This window comes from Myotis brandtii, unplaced genomic scaffold (genome assembly GCF_000412655.1).
Source record: "Myotis brandtii unplaced genomic scaffold, ASM41265v1 scaffold781, whole genome shotgun sequence".
NCBI lineage: Eukaryota > Metazoa > Chordata > Mammalia > Chiroptera > Vespertilionidae > Myotis > Myotis brandtii.
Window position 1 is genome coordinate 192,465 of NW_005371136.1, and position 19,306 is coordinate 211,770.

The 19,306-nt window shown below is 35.1% G+C and overlaps 1 protein-coding gene across 3 annotated transcripts in view; it reads left to right on the forward strand.

Moving 5' to 3' along the window:
- Positions 1-19,306, forward strand: part of SLTM (SAFB-like, transcription modulator) — a 55,299-nt gene that overhangs the window by 24,205 nt on the left and 11,788 nt on the right. For 2 of the 3 annotated variants that reach the window (XM_014530872.1, XM_014530870.1), the window contains 10 exons: positions 5,659-5,686; positions 6,996-7,464; positions 8,072-8,121; positions 10,554-10,672; positions 14,655-14,804; positions 15,027-15,130; positions 15,227-15,393; positions 15,959-16,044; positions 16,275-16,438; positions 18,826-19,006. In XM_014530872.1, the coding sequence (XP_014386358.1) occupies positions 5,659-5,686; positions 6,996-7,464; positions 8,072-8,121; positions 10,554-10,672; positions 14,655-14,804; positions 15,027-15,130; positions 15,227-15,393; positions 15,959-16,044; positions 16,275-16,438; positions 18,826-19,006 (1,518 nt within the window). The remainder of the gene's footprint in view (positions 1-5,658; positions 5,687-6,995; positions 7,465-8,071; positions 8,122-10,553; positions 10,673-14,654; positions 14,805-15,026; positions 15,131-15,226; positions 15,394-15,958; positions 16,045-16,274; positions 16,439-18,825; positions 19,007-19,306) is intronic. The other variant, XM_014530871.1, reaches the window with a different exon arrangement.

Sequence of the window (19,306 nt, forward strand, 5' to 3'; positions counted from 1 at the left end):
AAGCTTCTCATCTACTATTTGGTTTCTCAGTGGTACAGTTTACACAGGAAAGCCAGGATATATGCTTGATTCTTTTCCTTTCATTTACTAGTTTTCAGAATAATGAGCTGGTTCACTAGCATCTCCCAACAGTGACTGAGTTTTTTATTTTTCCTTTTTTCTCTCTTAGTTTCATTTTGAATTCATTTAAATACATTTAATGTATTTCAGTTCATTATATTATTAATACTCAAATTGTCCCATCTGTAACTGTGGGGGTGGGGGACGCATATGTTGAAAGTATATACATACCTCTACAAGTTGGCTCTTGTGTTCTTTCAACATGACACAAATAGTCTGATTGCCTCCTTGCTTTATGGTATGTAATGTTCTAGTTCAGGGGCGGGCAACCTTTTTTGTGAGTGCGTGCCAAAACCAGCAAAAATCTCTGGCTCAAAATTCTTCTGCGTGCCAACCCTAATTTTTTGAGAACGTGTTACGCCTACTTGATATCTCTTAAGGTGTACGTATGTGAAGAACCTTGAAGAAATAATAAATTCATTTGAGCGACAAAGACACAGGATATGATGATGAAAAATACATTTATTTTTTAATGTATACATGTACACTGATAGTCCGACAGAAAACTTTATGACTCCGTTTGATATTATCAGTGGGACTTTTGCTGCTGCATCACTGATGACAGAGATTTTACATCAGGTTTATATTTCGTGACCTTCAGAGATATGCACGAGCCACTACTTTTCATCTGTCAGGCTACTCCTATTACGAGACAACAAAATTCATCACTGAGAACAAAGATTCACAAGCGTATATGGATGAAACCAAAACACTGGTCGGATCTAGGAAGGCAGGGAGAGTTAAGGCAGAGGCATAGAAATTGCTCTTCCCCTCTCTCGTCAATCCATGTCTATGGTCTTTAAGATAACTTGTTATGTAAAATTATTTATTTATCTAAGATGCACCTATACTGAATTTATCTGAAAAATAAAGTCGATAGTAAGAAAAAAATTGTAAATGGAAAATTATAAGAGAGGGTTTCGCGTGCCAGCAAAAGTTACTGGCATGCCATGTTTGGCGCGCGTGCCAGGGGTTGCCCACAACTGTTCTGGTTCCTGCTCTAGACCTAAAATCAGCCATTTTTTTTCTTTGATTTGTAAATGCTATTTTAAGACAGCAGACTCGGGGAGGGTTATTCATTGCCTTTTCACTGTACAGTGCAAGAGAATGTGTTTTTTGTTTGTTTTACTTTTAAGGTAAAATAGATTATGAGTTCATAGGGATATTTCTCAGTTAATGACTTCATTTATTTCACAGCACACCCACAACAGTCTTAGGATGATAATACCAATCAATACCAATATGATTACTGAAAATAATTTAAGATTTTTGTCCCCTCCAGTTAGTTCTCTTCTAAGGATGTACTCCTGTAAGAATGAACAAATTACTGTTTTTTTGTACAGTTCTGCTCTATATTGTTATACACCAGCTAATACATGCTTAGGTTGACTTGTTTTATTTTATTTTCAGTATTTAGGTATTGCTTTTTTAAAATTTTAATCTCATTTTAAAATTATCCAAAGTAAAAGCTATAAGACAAGATATATTCTAAAAAGTCCCCTTCACCCATACCCTTATTGGTAAACTTAAAAGTCATGATTATTATTTGCTTTTAACACCCTAGCCAGTTTGCTCAGTGGGTAGAGCGTTGGCCTGTGGACAGGTCTTGGGTTTGATTCTGGTCAAGAATACATGCCTGGGTTGCAGGCTCAATCCCTGGCCCTGGTTGTGGTATGTACGGGAGCAGCCAATTGATGTGTCTCTCTCACAGTGATGTTTCTCTTTCTGTGTCTCTCCCCCTCCCTTCCACTCTCTCTCAAAATCAATGGAAAAGTATCCTCCGGTGAGGATTAACAGCAACAAAAAAGTATAAGTAAATAGGCAATATATTTGTATAGAGATGTATTTATTTAAAGCCGTAGGAGTACCCTAATTAAGTTAATAACAGTGTACCTACCTATATAGTTTAAGTTTAAAAAATTTGGCTCTCAAAAGAAATTTCAATTGTTGTACTGTTGATATTTGGCTCTGTTGACTAATGAGTTTGCCAACCACTGACGAGGGCAGTGATGGCGAACCTTTTGAGCTCGGTGTGTCAGCATTTTGAAAAACCCTAACTTAACTCTGGTGCCGTGTCACATATAGTAATTTTTTTATATTTGCAACCATAGTAAAACAAAGACTTAAATTTTTGATATTTATTTTATATATTTAAATGCCATTTAACAAAGAAAAATCAACCAAAAAAATGAGTTCGCGTGTCACATCTGACACGCGTGTCATAGGTTCGCCATCACTGGACTAGAGGAAGGTAACAGAATGGGTAAATAGCAACCACTTTGTTAACTGAAAAATAAGTCTTAGCCTTGTAATCATTGCTCTTAGTAATCATTGTCTCTTAGTAATCATTGCTTCTCCTAGGATAAAATAAAAAGAAATAGAGAAGCTTTGGGTTTGTATCATGTCTGTGCATATATAGCATTTAGACAGGAAAATTTTCCCATTTTCTTTCTTGTATTTCATGCTTTGTTTCTTTATTTCAAGGATTTTTAGGCTTTTAAAAATATATATTTTTATTGATTTCAGAGAGGAAAGGAAAGGGAGAGGGAGATAGAAACATCAATGATGAGAGAGAATCATTCATTGGCTGCCTTCTGCACGCCCCCTACTGGGGATTGAGCCCACAACCCGGGCATATGCCCTTGACCAGAATTGAACCTGGGGCCCTTCAGTCTGCAGGCCAACGCTCTATCCACTGAGCCAAACCGGCTAGGGCTTTAGGCTTATTTTTGACTTTTGGTTTAACTTTAGTAGTGCAATGTTTACTGCACATAACTTCTCAGTAAAATAAATGTGCACTGATGCATGACTCATCTTTTTTATTAACCCTAGTTGCTTTTGTGCTTCACCCCCATGGTAATTGGTTTTATGTTCTAGAAGCTGGGTAAGAGGCTTCTCCTAGGGACACTTAAGTATATGTAGCAAAGCATTATTTTGAGAAACTAAAGTTATGAAATCCTTCAGAAAGCATGTTGAATAATTAGGATACATATCTAAAATCTTGGCAGCCAAATAAGGCAAACCTTTCTGGTTGTTTAGCAGCTAGAAGTAAGATTTCTAATTGGTGGGAACCATAGCAGAAAGGTTTTGTTTTTGTTTTTATTTTTTTTACATCACAGTATTTGAATTTTATTTTTCAGAATAGCAAATAATTTGGCTATTTTTTTCCTTGAATCTATCAATATTGATCTTTAAAAGATTAACTTGGAAGTGGTTTGCTATTGGCATCACAAGTAGATAAAGGAGAGGCAAGTTGCCTGCCTTAGGTTCATTTGTTCTGCTTTGAAGTAAAAGTTAAGGTATTCTAGTTTACTTATTCCTCCGAGATAAATTACTAAAGTCAGAGAGTTTGTAAGAAAAAGATGTATCGATAATTCTAGCATAACTTACCCTTTGCTGATATGCCTACCCCTCTACCCAAGTTAAAGTATTTTTCTTTCCTTTCCAAATGTTGCAGATTAGAAATGTAATGATTACAGCTATTTCCAGTACAACAACTTGTTCAAATACAATAATTGAGATTATTAGAACATAATGTAATATAATAATAGGGTTCACATTATTATCAATAATCAACTTATTTTGGACTATTTTACTTTCTAAGCCGTGGCTTAGTTGGTTTGGTGTTTTTAGTTTTCGTCATATTACTTTAGTGTGTAAAACAATTGGTCATTCCTTCATTGGGCACTTGTGGGTTAACTTAAAGTAAAAAATTTATTAAAATGCTTTCTTAGAAATATGGTAGTTATCCAAATGTAATTTTGAGCATATGGTAAAATATTTGCTATTTTAAGGAATACATGCTTTTATATGAATCTGAAATTGTGTTGTAAGATAAACATTTAAAGTTTTGTTTACAGTTAAATGTTGCTGTGAGTCTTCTTTTACTGCTAGGCTATCACTCTAAAGCAGGGGTCCTCAAACTACGGCCCGCGAGCCACATGCAAATACAAATATTGTATTTGTTCCCGTTTTGTTTTTTTACTTCAAAATAAGATATGTGCAGTGTGCATAGGAATTTGTTCATAGTTTTTTTTTTTAAACTATAGTCCAGCCCTCCAACAGTCTGAGGAACAGTGAACTGGCCCCTGGTTTAAAAAGTTTGAGGACCCCTGCTCTAAAGCATGTGAGTGGTTCTTAAATTGTAGTCCCTGCACCAACGGCATCAGCATCACCTGAAAACTTGTTAGAGATGCAAATTCTCAAGCCCCACTCCAGACTTGAATCAGACACTCTGGGGTTGGTACTCGGCAATGTTTTAATAAGCCCTTCCAGATACTGGTACAGACTCCAAGCTTGAGAATCACTACCCTAAGGCTTTGTATGTGGTAAATTCACACTGCTTTGACTGAAAGTGACCTACTTCTACACAGGTTTTATTTTTTAAAGCTGTAAATTAAAACATCCCTTAATTTTTTGTATTACTGGGACTATAATGCTTATTACTTTGCTTATTCGTTATGATATTTAACTTGGGGAAATGTAGGTTCTATCTTCGTGTTATTACTTCAGGGAGTTTTGCTGTATTTGCTTGGTGTAAATAAGATTTTTCCCTTTGTGGTATTCCTGTTTTCAAGCTAACACATGCTTAATTTTACATTAGGTGAAGATCACATATTTTAAAATCACTTATTTAAAAAAAAAGTTACCTTGTTTTGATTACCTATAGCACAAATATTAACTTATTTATTAAATGTAAATTATTAAAGTGGTTGGCCATTGTCTATGTGACAACTATGAATTCTTTTTTTGTTTGTTTGTTAATCCTCACCAGAGGATATTTTCCCATTGATTTTTAGAGAGAGTGAAAGGAAGGGGGAGAGACAAAAAGAAAACATGGATGTGAGAGAGACATATCAATTGGTTGCCTCCGCATGCGCCCAGACCAGGGCCAGGGATCGAGCCTGCAACCGAGGTACGTGCCTTGACCGAAATCAAACTTGCAGGCCGACCGATGCTCTATCCACTGAACCAAACCAACTAGTGCTATGAATTCATTTTTAACGGATAAGAAGGAATGAATAATTTGAAACTAACTAGTTTTGTAGTCTTCCTTCTTTTATTTTGAGATGCCTAAAAGGCGAGTGTGTTTTTTTGTTTATTTTGTCTGTTAATATACATTTAAGCTCATGAAAGTGTATGTCTTGGTTATATTTTCTTGTACTGTTTTGAACAGTGTGCCTTAAGAATGAACTGAGTTACATAAAAAATCAGTTTGTTCTTTTTATTGGCAGCTCTTAATATGAGTAAGATTTGGGTTATATAAACTAGCTTTGAATACTGAAAAATTATCCAGTGCATTATCTAATTTTTGATGGATTTGCCTGTTTTCTTGTCTAAAATCATATATCAGGCATGTGCCACATTTCCTTAAATGGGCTCTTATTTTTATTGGAATATTCTACATCTGTTAGTGATAGGTATCCCTAAATAATATTGTTAAATTATATACCAATTTAAGTTGTCTGATTTTGTACTATTACTAAAATCCAGTTTTAAGTGACTTAATTTTACATTTAATTATTCTTTGAATTTCAGGATGGTGAGGAAGAAGAATATGAGAAAGGTATGTGTGATGCCAAGTAGAGTTTCAAAATTGCTGATATTTAGAAAAACAGTAAATTATATGAAAATAAAGCATTCCTTATTTGAAATATTTTTAAATTTATCAATTTAGTAATTTAAGTTAATATTTTGATTTTATTTTTCAATTGGTTTTAATTTTCTTTTCACACTTAAAATATGTTATAACTTAATGGTACATATTAGTTACTGTAGTGGACAATGCCATTTTTTATTTAACCTAATTTTAATTTAAAAATTTCTAGTATACGGTAAGTTGATTATATCCATAAGACTGGCACTGCAGTAACTCATATGTGCTTATTGGAGTTATACCATGTAAACGGATAGTTAATTTTGCACATGTTCCTAAAAATGGTGGGTGACTAAGAGACTGACTTTTTGTTTGTTGCTTAAACAAACTTTCATACAGTCTTCTGACAGTTTTAGTAGTTTAGGAGAGCTGTCTCACCCATTACAATTACAGGGACATTGTGGCAATACATGTGGTCAGTACAAGATTATGGAAGAGTTCTTGGACAGAGGTCAAAGGATACTACTTTGGAGTAGAAAGGACATGGAACAGGGTTCTTAGCAAGACAAAATAAAAAGCCTAGAAGCAATGATGAAGTAAAGTTACTGACTGAAAGAAAATCTCATGCCTGAAGTCTTTCTCTTTGGGGGAATGCAAGACATCTTTTGAAAATGGTACCTACGGGACTGACTGGACAGGATGAAGACTGGAAATAACCAATTTCCTGAACATAATGGAGCAGGCCATCTTTGGAGCTTTCTGTAGCAGTTTTCCATATGATTCTGGACTACCCAAGAATTAAATAAGAAGAACGAAAAAGATGGGGCCCGAAATACTTTGAAGACTGACTGATATCCTCAGGCTGTGACCTTTCAAGACGTCACCATGGGAGTTCTGAAGGTCACAAGGACTAAATCCCAAGACGATTGGAACATTGAATAACATCTTCACATTCGTCACTATCTCCTGGAGAGGGAAAAAAATCTTCCGTATGCCATTAATTTATAACCAGAAATGAAGAGCTGGTATCCTCAGGATGAAACCATTTTCTCAGTTTTGTTGTTTGGTATCTATATATAGAGATCATTTTTCCCCCATGAAGAATAAGTAATCCTGGGTAAAGGATTGTTATATTAGTTAATACCCTTGTGTTTTTTTCCTAACCTTCCATCAGTGCTAATAACTGGCTTTATATTTTCTAGGTCCTATTCTAGCTTATGAATATGAAATTGTTTAAACTTCTTGTTTTGCCATATTTATTCCTGTTAAATCCTCTTAGATATAGCAGGTTCTGGTGATGGTACACAAGAAGTATCTAAACCTCTTCCTTCAGAAGGGAGCCTAGCTGAGGCTGATCACACAGCTCACGAAGAGATGGAAGCTAATGCGACTGTGAAAGAAGCTGAGGATGACAACATCTCGGTCACAATCCAGGCTGAAGATGCCATCACTCTGGATTTTGATGGTGATGACCTCCTAGAAACAGGTAAAAATGTGAAAATTACAGATTCTGAAGCAAGTAAGCCAAAAGATGGGCAGGACGCCATTGCACAGAGCCCGGAGAAGGAAAGCAAGGATTATGAGATGAATGCGAACCGAAAAGATGGTAAGAAGGAAGACTTCGTGAAGGGTGATCCTGTCGAGAAGGAAGCCAGAGAAAGTACTAAGAAAGCAGAATCTGGAGACAAAGAAAAGGATACTTTGAAGAAAGGGCCCTCGTCTACTGGGGCCTCTGGTCAAGCAAAGAGGTTTGTTTTTCTATGTCAGTTCTTTACGATACTGAATTCCAGCATTCAATAAGATCACTCTACATTAAGGGGGTGGCTTCAAGACCATGTACTGTAATTAGTTCTTATGATCCTGCCTATAATATTTTTGACCGTCATAAGTTACTTAAAAAATTTTTTTCAAGATCTTCATAATATGCAGTGTGTTCTACTGATTGCATTGTCGAATTGTCAGCATATATTTGTTTTTTTGTTGTTTTTTGTTTTTGTTTTTTCAAATTGACAATTTTTTGTGTTTTATTTTTAAAAATCCTTGTGATGATGGTTAATGAACAACTATCAGTCCTAACAACACAAATGAAGTCAAGTCCCAGTCCTGAAATCTGGAGAAGATGGCCATATATCCACTGAATAGAATTGTCAGAAAATCTAGATCTTCAGGCATCTTGGGGAAAATCAGTGCAAGAATCCTAAGGGACTCATTTGTTCAAATAACCTAATCTAGGCCTTTGGAATTGTTAATTTGTATGAATAGTACCAGTTTGAAATATAGCCAATATCAAGCTGTTCGATTTTTGTTTCTTTGTTTTTTGTTTTCAATTTTTTTTCTGGTGATTTGCTTCTTTAGCTCTTCAAAGGAATCTAAAGACAGCAAGACATCATCCAAAGATGACAAAGGTAATGGATTTATTTCTATTTTTTTCAATGGTAAATTGTATATTTTCATTAAGAAAGGAATAATTGCGTCTGGTTTTCTTTGACATTTAGTCCTTGAAATTGATGTACTAAAAATTTTGGATGGCCTTTGTGTAAACTATGGAGTTAGACTACAGCATACTCTCAGTGTGATAGAAGCATTACTTTTTAGTTAATTTGTAAACTAATTTGAGTATGCTAAAAATCCCTTTGGAATGTGTTTTTAACATTGTTTTCAAGTAACTGTATTGAATATTAATATGATAGATATTCCAGTTTTTACATTATGATTTCAGAAGTATTTTATTTCTAGTTGCAGTCATTTGTAACCCCTACACTCCACCACAGCCTTATTCCTGTTCTTTCTAGTAGTAAATGTGCTATAAATTATACTTATAGATATTTGTGGAATATAATATTTAAAAGAAATCAGTCTTTAATATTTGGTTTTATGGTTTTTTTGGTTGATCTCTCCCCCTAACTCCCACCCTCCCCTGGTTTTGTTTTTCATTCATCAAATCAGGGCATACTTCTAGTAACATAACTGGTATGCAGTATATTTTAATTCTTCAGAATTTACTTCCTAATTTGACTTATTTGGAATCTTATATAGGAAAATAGTTTTATTTAAAGTCTTGTAAGCTTAAAGGTACAATATTTGATTGCTTTCTGTTACTGGGAAGTCTCTGGTTATCTCAAGGCCATAAGCTATATATAGTTTCATCTTGTATATATGCTGACTAAATGAAAAATATTTCTGTTTTTTTAAAAGAAATAATTTCATTCAGGTAATACAAAATCCTAAAATACCTCTTTTAGTGCCCCCCAAGAGGAGTGGCATATGTCTTATATGGTTTATTTAGTGTATTTTCTTGGCATATTTTAATAGTTAGAAATTTTATGATTGTTTATTAATTTACAATTAATTGCAATACCTATGTCCTTTACAGTTTTGGTTACTAGCTAAGATATAATAAATTTATTGTTATCCTTTAAATTCAGGAGGAGTAATCTTGGTTAAATGTTAACTTTCTCCTATTAAAAATGTTTAAATCTGTAATTAGAAAAATATGTGGGCTCACATGTTACTGGTAACAAAAATGATACACAAACTGGTTGACATTTCATAAGATAAAACAGATCCTTTTAATAAATGTGTTCCTTAAGAATAGGAATGCAGCAACCATTCATATTTAAAATATTCAAGTCAGGTAGGTGTATGTTGTCTTCTCATAAGTCTACACTGACTAATTCTTCAACTAAAACTTGTGGCACATAGTCTTTAAAAACATTGAAAATTTTAACTCTTTCTACATATATTAACTTGAAGCTATTAAAATTGTTACTTTTAATTGCTTATATACTTATAGTGGGTAAGAATTAGTTTCCAAATAAAGTCAAATGAATGAAAATTCCCCTTCAATAGCAGCACATTTGAAGAAACGCACTGAAGGGTGACTAACTAGGCCTATAGTCTAAGAACTGACATTTGTATGTGTGAAACTGTAATTTGTGTATGGAAATAATACAGAAATCATTCATATAACCGTTTACCTATCTAAAGAATGTTAAGGTTTCTGTCTTTATTCTTTTTTTTTTATACAAACTTTTAAAAAATATATTTTATTGATTTTTTACAGAGAGGAAGGGAGAGGGATAGAAAGTTAGAAACATCAATGAGAGAGAAACATCAATCAGCTGCCTCCTGCACACCTCCTACTGGGGATGTGCCCGCAACCAAGGTACATGCCCTTGACCGGAATCGAACCTGGGATCCTTCAGTCCGCAGGCTGACGCTCTATCCACTGAGCCAAACCGGTTAGGGCTCTGTCTTTATTCTTGTAATTAATTTGTTTTAGAAGATTTTCTTTGGTTAAGTCTAGAGTTATCCAACTGCATATAATTTCCACTTTCTCTTACTCTTTTTCTAATAAATAATGAAAATGAGATGGTTGGTTAGCCTTTGTTATTAAACATTTAGATTCTTGCTTTGACATTTCCCTCTTGCACCCCCAATTTTTCAGAATCTAAACCCCATAATAAATATAGGTAATTAAGCAGTCTTTCATTCCTAGATATGAAATTTTTTCATATCAACCAGTTTCCTGGTTGCCTGTATTTATATAGTGCAGTGGTAGAGTATAAATTATTACACTTAACAGCAAAAGTCCAAGACCATGTGGTTGATGTTTTTATCCACTTAAAATTCATGTAGTAGAAAGAATGCAGTATTCAGACTTGTTTCCGCACTGTGGTTGTATTGCCTATTATTGTGGTTGGTTTTGATAGAGTAAGTTATACTGTCAAAATTAAATGAGAGGGTTTTATAATTTTGAAAGAATGTGGTCCTAATAATTTTGTTTTAAAAAATCCAATTGAGATACTTAACTATCTGATAATTGAATCTATTCTAGGAAGTACAAGTAGTACTAGTGGGAACAGTGGAAGCTCAACTAAAAATATCTGGGTTAGTGGACTTTCTTCTAATACCAAAGCTGCTGATTTGAAGAACCTCTTTGGCAAATATGGAAAGGTACATTCTTTTTGCCTTTTTATCCATGTTTCTACTATCTTTATTTGAAACAAGGATTTAGTCAAAATTGTTTCTCTTATTTCTCTTAGGACTGATATAGGCATAATTATTGAGTTCTATGGTAATGGTGAGTTTCATCATATTATCTCACTCTGAGCCCTGGGGAATCTTAGTATTGAAAGCTCATATTTTGAGCCCACTTAAGCCAAGAACTGAGTTTTATTCATCACATTCATCCTGATTTTTCTAGGACCTAGGATTGCTGAGGCAGATCTGGTCATCTAGGAAATATAGGTAGACTAATATTAGGCAATGGGATATAGAATTGGAAAAAACAAAACAGTCCAGTGCTGGAGGAAAATGTGAAACTGGTAAAAATAGTACTTAGTCAGATAAAGTGATATGTGCTGTGATGGCAGGGTACATGGTGCTAAGAGAGCAAAAGGGGAGGCTTCACTGTGGTTTGGTTCACTAGGAAAAGTTTCTCTGACAAGGGAAAACTAACGGAAGAGAAAAATAGTCAAAAATGAATTGAATATTCAATTAATAGTTGTTAGATTGAATTGCAGTTGATCTGTAACCCTTAGGGCACTCATTACTTTCTACTTAAATTTTAAAATACATTATATATTAACCTACTCCACTGTAAGCTATTTGATAACAGGGGCCTTATCTGCTATGTGTGCACATGATAGGCTTTCAAATATTTATTAAATCAATACTGGCAAATAGCCATTAATCCTATATAATAAAAGGGTAATATCCAAATTGACCCTAATGGCGGAACAACTGGGAATGACTGGTTGCTATGACGTGCACTGGCCACCAAGGGGCAGACACTTAACTCAGGAGCTGTCCCCTGGTGGTCAGTGCACTTCCACAGGGGGAACACTGCTCAGCCAGAAGCTGGCTCATGGCTGGCCAGCACAGCAGTGGTGGCGGGAGCCTCTCCTGCCTCCGTGGCAGTGCTAAGGATGTCCGACTGCCAGCTTAGGCCCGTTCCCCCAGGGAGCAGGCCTGAGCCATCAGTTGGACATCCCTGAGGGGTCCCGGACTACCAGAGGGCGCAGGCTGGGCTGAGGGGACCTGCGCACCACCCCCCCCCCCCCCCCCCCGTCGAGTGCACAAATTTTCGTGCACTGGGCCTCTAGTGAATATTATAAAAATCTGTTATCTTGATTTTAGGAGTTGATGGGTTTTTTTGTTTTTTAATTTAATTATAGAGTTCTTATAGGCATCAGATACAGAACACTGAGAATTATAGTCCTGAGATTAGTTGTGTTATACCTTTTTTTAAAAGACAAACAAACAACCGTTTGTTGATTTTTAGAGAGGAAGGGAGAGTGAGAGAGAAACGTTGATGTGAGATAGGTTAACTCCTGCACATCCCCTACCGGGAATGGAGCTGTAATCTGAGCATGTGCCTTTGACCAGGAATTGAAACAGCTACTTCCTGGTGTATAGGATGACGCTCAACTAACTGAGACACCAGCCAGGGCAGCTGTGGTATACTTTCTGTTTTATTTTCAATAATTTATTGTTTTGTTTTTGTTAATCTTTTCCCGAGGATTTTTTTTCTTTTTAAATATATTTTTATTGAATTCAGAGAGAAAGGGAGAGGGAGAGATAGAAACATCAATTATGAGAGAGAATCACTGATCGGCTGCCTCCTGCACGCCCCCCACTGGGGATTGAGCCCACAACCCGGGCATGTGCCCTTAATTGGAACTGAACCCGGGACCCTTCAGTCTGCAGGCCGAAGCTCTCTCCACTGAGCCAAACCAGCGAGGGCGTGAGGATATATATATATTTTTAATATATTTTATTGATTTTTTACAGAGAGAAAGGGAGAGGGATAGAGAGTTTGAAACATCGATGAGAGAGAAACATCGATCAGCTGCCTCCTGCACAGCCCTCTTGGGGATGTGTCCTCAACCAAGGTACATGACCTTGACCGGAATCGAACCTGGGACCCTTCAGTCCACAGGCCGATGCTCTATCCACTGAGCCAAACCGGTTAGGGCCGAGGATATTTTTTTCATTGATTTTTAGAGAGAGTAGGAAAGGAGGAGGGAGAGAGAGAGAGAAACATCGATGTGAGAAAGACACATTGATTGGTTGCCTCCCACACTGGTTGCCTCTGACATATGCCCTGACTGGGGCCAGAAATCCAACCTGTGCCTTTCAGTGTGTGGGATGACGCTCTAACCACTGGCCAGGGCAGCTGTGGTATACTTTTTGTATAACTTTCAGTAATTTATTGTTAGAGGTAATAAACAGTATTTTAATGTTGGCATTTATTAGGACTAAACCTGTAGAAGGATACCACACACTTGATAAAATTGCTGTTGGGCAAGTTGGCCTTTCCCAGAGTTAAAGATAAAAGCTAAGTTTCTAGCCACCTATAACCATAAAACCTCCTAAATTCCCTGTTTACCTCTTCCTGGCATTATGTCTGTGTTCCTCTCGATTCACCCTAGATCAGGGGTCCTCAAACTTTTTAAACAGGGGGCCAGTTCACTGTCCCTCAGACCGTTGGAGGGCCGGACTATAGTTTAAAAAAAAACTATGAACAAATTCCTATGCACACTGCACATATCTTATTTTGAAGTAAAAAAACAAAACGGGAACAAATACAATATTTGTATTTACATGTGGCCCGCGGTCCGTAGTTTGAGGACCCCTGCCCTAGATTGTTCTCTCTCACTTTTCTTTTCTTCTCACTCACCCATCTCTGCCTTATATTTCCTAACTATGCGTTTTATAAAGCTGAGATTATTTGTTGTTTTTATATGAATAGACATTTTAAAAGGCCATAAATGGAAAGTGTCTTTTTTATTTTTATTTTTTAAATATATTTTATTGACTTTTTACAGAGAGGAAGGGAGAGGGATAGAGAGTTAGAAACATCAATGAGAGAGAAACATCAATCAGCTGCCTCCTGCACACTCCCCATTGGGAATGTGCCCGCAACCAAGGTACATGCCCTTGACTGGAATCGAACCTGGGACCCTTGAGTCTGCAGGCCGACGCTCTATCCACTGAGCCAAACCGGTTGGGGCGGAAAGTGTCTTTTTAAAGTATAATTTTTAGAATGCATTTTTAAGGCTGCTTTTTTATATATGGCTGATTATTTGTGAAAGCTTCTTATAGTATAGAACAATGTTAAAACCCACTTAGAAACTTTCTAGACACCTTTTTTTTATTGATTTCAGAGAGGAAGGCAGAAGGGGAGAGAGATAGAAACATCAATGATGAGAGAGAATCATTGATCAGCTGCCTCCTGCATGTCCCCACACTGGGGAGCGAGTCCACAACCCTGGCATGAGCCCTGACCGGGAATCAAACTGTGACCTCCTGGTTCAATGCTCAACCACTGCACTGGCTGTGTGACACATATCTTTTTTGTTTTCTTTCTTTCCTTTTTTTTTCTCTAAGAGATTCAAGGGGTCCTGTAATGGAAATTTTGGCCCAAATCTAATTGAGAATGTTATTTGCTTTCATTAAAGGTACCATTACTTAATTGATGTGACTGTGTTTTTGGCTGTATATTTGAAAAATATAAAAAGAAAAACTAAAAAGATAAATTGCTTTTTTTAAAATAAATTTTTATTGTTGAAAGTATTACATATGTCCCTTTTTCTCCCCCATTGCCCTCTGCAACCCCTCTACCCCCTGAACCCCTCACCACTCTACCATCTATGTCTATGGGTTATGCAGATACGCACATGAGTTCATTATAAATTGCTTTTTGATGCTTTAAATTGTTCCCTTGAATATTTACTAAGTATTTATAGGCAAGGTAGATGATGATCAAAAGTATATGAAACATATACTATATGTATGCAAATTTGTCCTTATCATGAATTTATGTACCTAAATAGATCCTTTAACTTGAATAGTCTCAGATCTGAAGTTTTACCTGTTTAAAATCTGTGTAGTTGTGAAGTAAAACTTTCTAAAGTATAATCTTATTTTACAGGTTCTGAGTGCAAAGGTAGTTACAAATGCTCGAAGTCCTGGAGCCAAGTGCTATGGCATAGTAACTATGTCTTCAAGCACAGAGGTGTCCAGGTGTATTGCACATCTTCATCGCACTGAGCTGCATGGACAGTTAATCTCTGTTGAAAAAGTAAGCTTACCTGTTTTATAAAGGGTTACTTTGAGGACTAGTAATTCTCAATTTAAAAATGTTACACTAGTAAGAAGTAAAATTAAGAATGATTTTTATGCATTCATTTTTATTTTTTTAGCTTTTATATTTTTCAAATTTTTAACCATCAATATACTTTTAATAATCATAAAAATGTAACTTTAAAACATAAAGTGTTTTTTTTCTATTTGAACCTTTCAGGTAAAAGGTGATCCATCTAAGAAAGAATTAAAGAAAGAAAATGATGAAAAGAGTAGTTCCAGAAATTCTGGGGACAAAAAAAACATCAGTGATAGAAGTAGCAAGTAAGGATTTATTTTTTGATAAGTACATTGACTTTTTGGTACATTGATGCACTAGTTCTCATTCTGTTGTGTTCTTGCGTGCGGTGCTGTGGTCAGGACACAAGCCTCTGTCAAAAAAGAAGAGAAAAGGTTGTCTGAGAAATCTGAAAAAAAAGAAAGCAAGGATACTAAGAAGATGGAAGGTAAAGATGAGAAGAATGATAATGGATCAAGTGGCCAAACTTCTGAATTCATTAAAAAAAGTGAAGAAAAGAAGCGAATAAGTATGCTATGTATCTCCTCAATCTTTTTCTAATTTATTCTACAACTTAATTTTACAGTGGAAGGGAAAACTTGAAATTAAAACCAGATAAATATTTAAACTTCATTGTTAGGTGTTACTGTTTTAGAAAAGGAGGTCCAATAGGACTAATTATCTTATTTTTTACTCCTAGAAAACAAATGTGTTTGTTGCACTAAGCCTCCTTACTATTAAATCTGGGCTGCCTTAATTCTATCATAGAAAATTATATGATAATTACATTATGATTTCAGAAGTATTTTATTTCTAGTTGCAGTCATTTGTAACCCCTACACTCCACTATAGTTGACAACTATAGTTGAGTTGGGATCTTTTGTTATTACTGAAAATATTTGCATTAGCAGATTGAGCTAGTTCTAAAAGCTTTGCATTTATGTTCTCATAAAATAAGTTGGTTTTTTAATTTCATGTATTGGTTTGTGAATATCTAGTTGTCTAAGAATTCAGCATTTTCACATTATATTTTTTAAATGAAATAATTTTTAGACATTTATCTAATGTTTATCTAATATTTTTTTCTCTCTTAGGTTCAAAGAGCCCTGGACATATGGTAATACTAGACCAAACTAAAGGAGATCATTGTAGGCCATCAAGAAGAGGAAGATATGAGAAAGTAAGTCTCTGAAAGGGATGTTGTATATAATTTTACTGTTTGCAAAAAAAGATAATTCAGAATCTCTGTACCCTTCCTCTTTAATTTAGCTCTGTAATAATGCCATGCTAGAAAATCTAAGAAAAATGGAATGCCATTACTCACTTAAGGTTTTTAAATGACCAGCTGAACGTCGAAAACAGTCCAAAATTATTTTTAACATCTAGTCCTTCTATAATCTTTTTCTACAGATTCATGGAAGAAGTAAGGAAAAGGAGAGAGCTAGCCTAGATAAAAGAAGGGACAAAGACTACAGAAGGAAAGACATCTTGCCTTTTGAAAAGATGAAGGAACAAAGACTAAGAGAACATTTAGTTCGTTTTGAAAGATTGCGACAAGCAATGGAACTTCGAAGGTAGAAACAGTCTATTTTATACCTGTCTTTAACTATAAGTACATATTTAATACTATTAGAATTGTATTCCCACAGAAAGCTATTTGCCACTTTTAAGAAATAGAGTAAAACCTAATTATTTCTCAAGTTTGCATGCTATTTTACAATTTACAAAGTTACCTTTCCATCTATTGTCTCTGTCTCAACAGTCCTGTAAGGTTAGTTATGCCCATTATATAATTGAAAAATAAAAAGAGGCCCAGAGAGGCTAAATGACTCTTCCAATGCCACATTGCTAATGAGTGGCAGAGTCGGGACTCAGACCCAAGTCTTCTGACTCCAAGTCCAATGCTCTTTCCTCTCCAAAGTTGCTGCCATAAAAGACATGATTTTAAAGGAAAATTTGATTTTTGAGGTAAGATAGTTTCAATGTAAGCTATAGTATTCAAATAGTATGTTGACATTTTAGAAAACATGTATTATATTTTGGACTAGAGCCCCAGTGAAGGAAGATTTGCCCTGTAAATCTTATTTTGTTCAAGCTCTATCTCTCAAACCAAGAATTCTCTTTAAAAGAAACTGAGAACAAAAAACATTTCTATTTTTGGTGGCAGTATCTTAGCTGTTCACAATGAGTGCCAATTTGCTTTTGTATGTTAATTTTTGGATACCACTTAAAATATTCTTATTAAAGTGTTTTATAATATAAATTTCCAAAAATTAACCTATCTAATTGAGAGGTAACTTATGGAATTTCACCTATTCATACACAAGAGTGTTAGTCCAGAGATATTTTTATCAACTTAAATAATACTGTTATTGCCACACACTTTACTAAAAGGAAATAATCCTTGCTTTACTCAGAACTCTTTTCCCCTTTTTTTATGAAATCCCAATATGCTGAGCTTCCTATTTAAATGACAATCTGAAAAAAAAGAGTAGTGGCTACTAGAGCAGCAATTCTCAAAACTATCTGACTCATAACCCTTTTATATGTAACAAAAAAGTTGCAGTACCCTGTTTACTATTCTGAAATAAAATTGATATATAATGTACCTAACTATACAAATAATTTCCCAGAAAATCAATATGATGCCTTAACTCTAATTTAAAGGAGAAATAAAGTAATTTATAATGAAGCATGTATTCCAGATGTGAATGTTTAGGCATGCCTCTCCAGAAGACCTAATGAAGTAGTCAGATGTTTGTACCCCTCTTTAGACTCAATGAAAATGTGACAGCTACAAATACAGACTGATATTGGTATGTCGTATTGGTGAGTCAAAGACCAGGAGTGGTGTTGACATCATGACGTCGTTTCTGAAGTGGTGAACAACTCTTAGTGAAGTTCTCAAGATAATATAATCCCCCCACCTTTTTTTTTTTTTTTTTTTTTTTTTTTTTGCAGGAAGTTGCATTTCTGGAAATTGTAGTGAATATTAAACCATGTCAAAGCAAACAAGCCAACCTAGCATTTATTAAAAATAAGTTTTAGGCTCAGATTTTTTAAGGTGATTTTTTTGTTGTTGTTTTAATGACATAAATGTCCATTATGTCATTTGAAAGATATTAGGAGTATTGGACAGTTTTTTGTTGTGCAGGACTATCCTATGCATCATAAGATATTTAGAATCCTTGGTCCCTACTCAGTAAATGCTGGTAGTACTCCATGGTCATTGTAATGATTAAAAATGCCCCTCAGATTTCCATGGGGGATTGAGAACTACTAGGTTGATGGAGGAAGACATACTGAGAGACAAAGTACACTGAGTTCCTTAGAGTGAGGAAATGACAAAAACTATTAAAAGTCTGATATAAGAAGTTAATTCAGTTCAGCAAACATTTGAGCTATCTCCTGACTCAAAAATGCGTTTACCTGGAGCCATCTGTTATGGGCTAATGAATACTCCAAAAAAGCCCTTAAGGGCCTCCATTTTATTACATATAACATTTGCTGTAATTCATGTTGATGAGTATAACCCCCAAGTCATCAAAATAAGGTAAACCTTGTTTAAGGACATAGACTGTATACTATAGAAATTTTTGTCAGAAACAATGTAAATTGTAGTTTTGTAAATTTATATATGTAGAATATCTCCTTTTCAAAATGTCAATTTATTAATGGGCTATTATTATAGTGGGATTTTTATTTAAGCAGGAATCATCTAAGAGGCAACTACTGTATAAAATTCAGCTGCTCAGTTGACAGTCTTAATAAATAAGTGACAGTGTTGGGGTCTGTTTAAAGTTTTCTTATTTTGAGTTTTCTTTCCAATTATATTAAAACTACTTAGATTAAGTTGAAGTTTAAAATTGCCAATCTCAATAAAAATTTCAAATTAAAAAATTATTCTCTTTCACACAGTGCTAGCATAATTTAAGTATTTCTAAATACTGATTTTTGTTAGACGAAGAGAGATTGCAGAAAGAGAGCGTCGAGAGCGAGAACGCATTAGAATAATTCGTGAACGGGAAGAACGGGAACGCTTACTCAGAGAGAGAGAGCGCCTAGAAATTGAAAGGCAAAAACTAGAGAGAGAGAGAATGGAACGCGAACGCTTGGAAAGGGAACGCATTCGTATTGAACAGGTGCAGTCAGAAAATCTTTTCATCTTAAATAACTGACCTTTTCCAAACCCTGTGATTTTTGCCCTGAAATTTGCTTTACTTTGGTAAAGCTTCTATGGAATGAGTTCAGCTAATGAGCATTTATTAAGTGCCCCTGAAAGATAACAATGAATTAGATGCTAGTTAAAAATTAATTCAGTAGTGACTTCGTTCTAGCCAATTGGTAATAACTCAAGCTCTGCAATATCATGGCAGCCTAATAGTCTGAGCATAGGACTATGAGTCCAGAGTAGTTGTAATCCAGGCTCTGTCACTATCCCA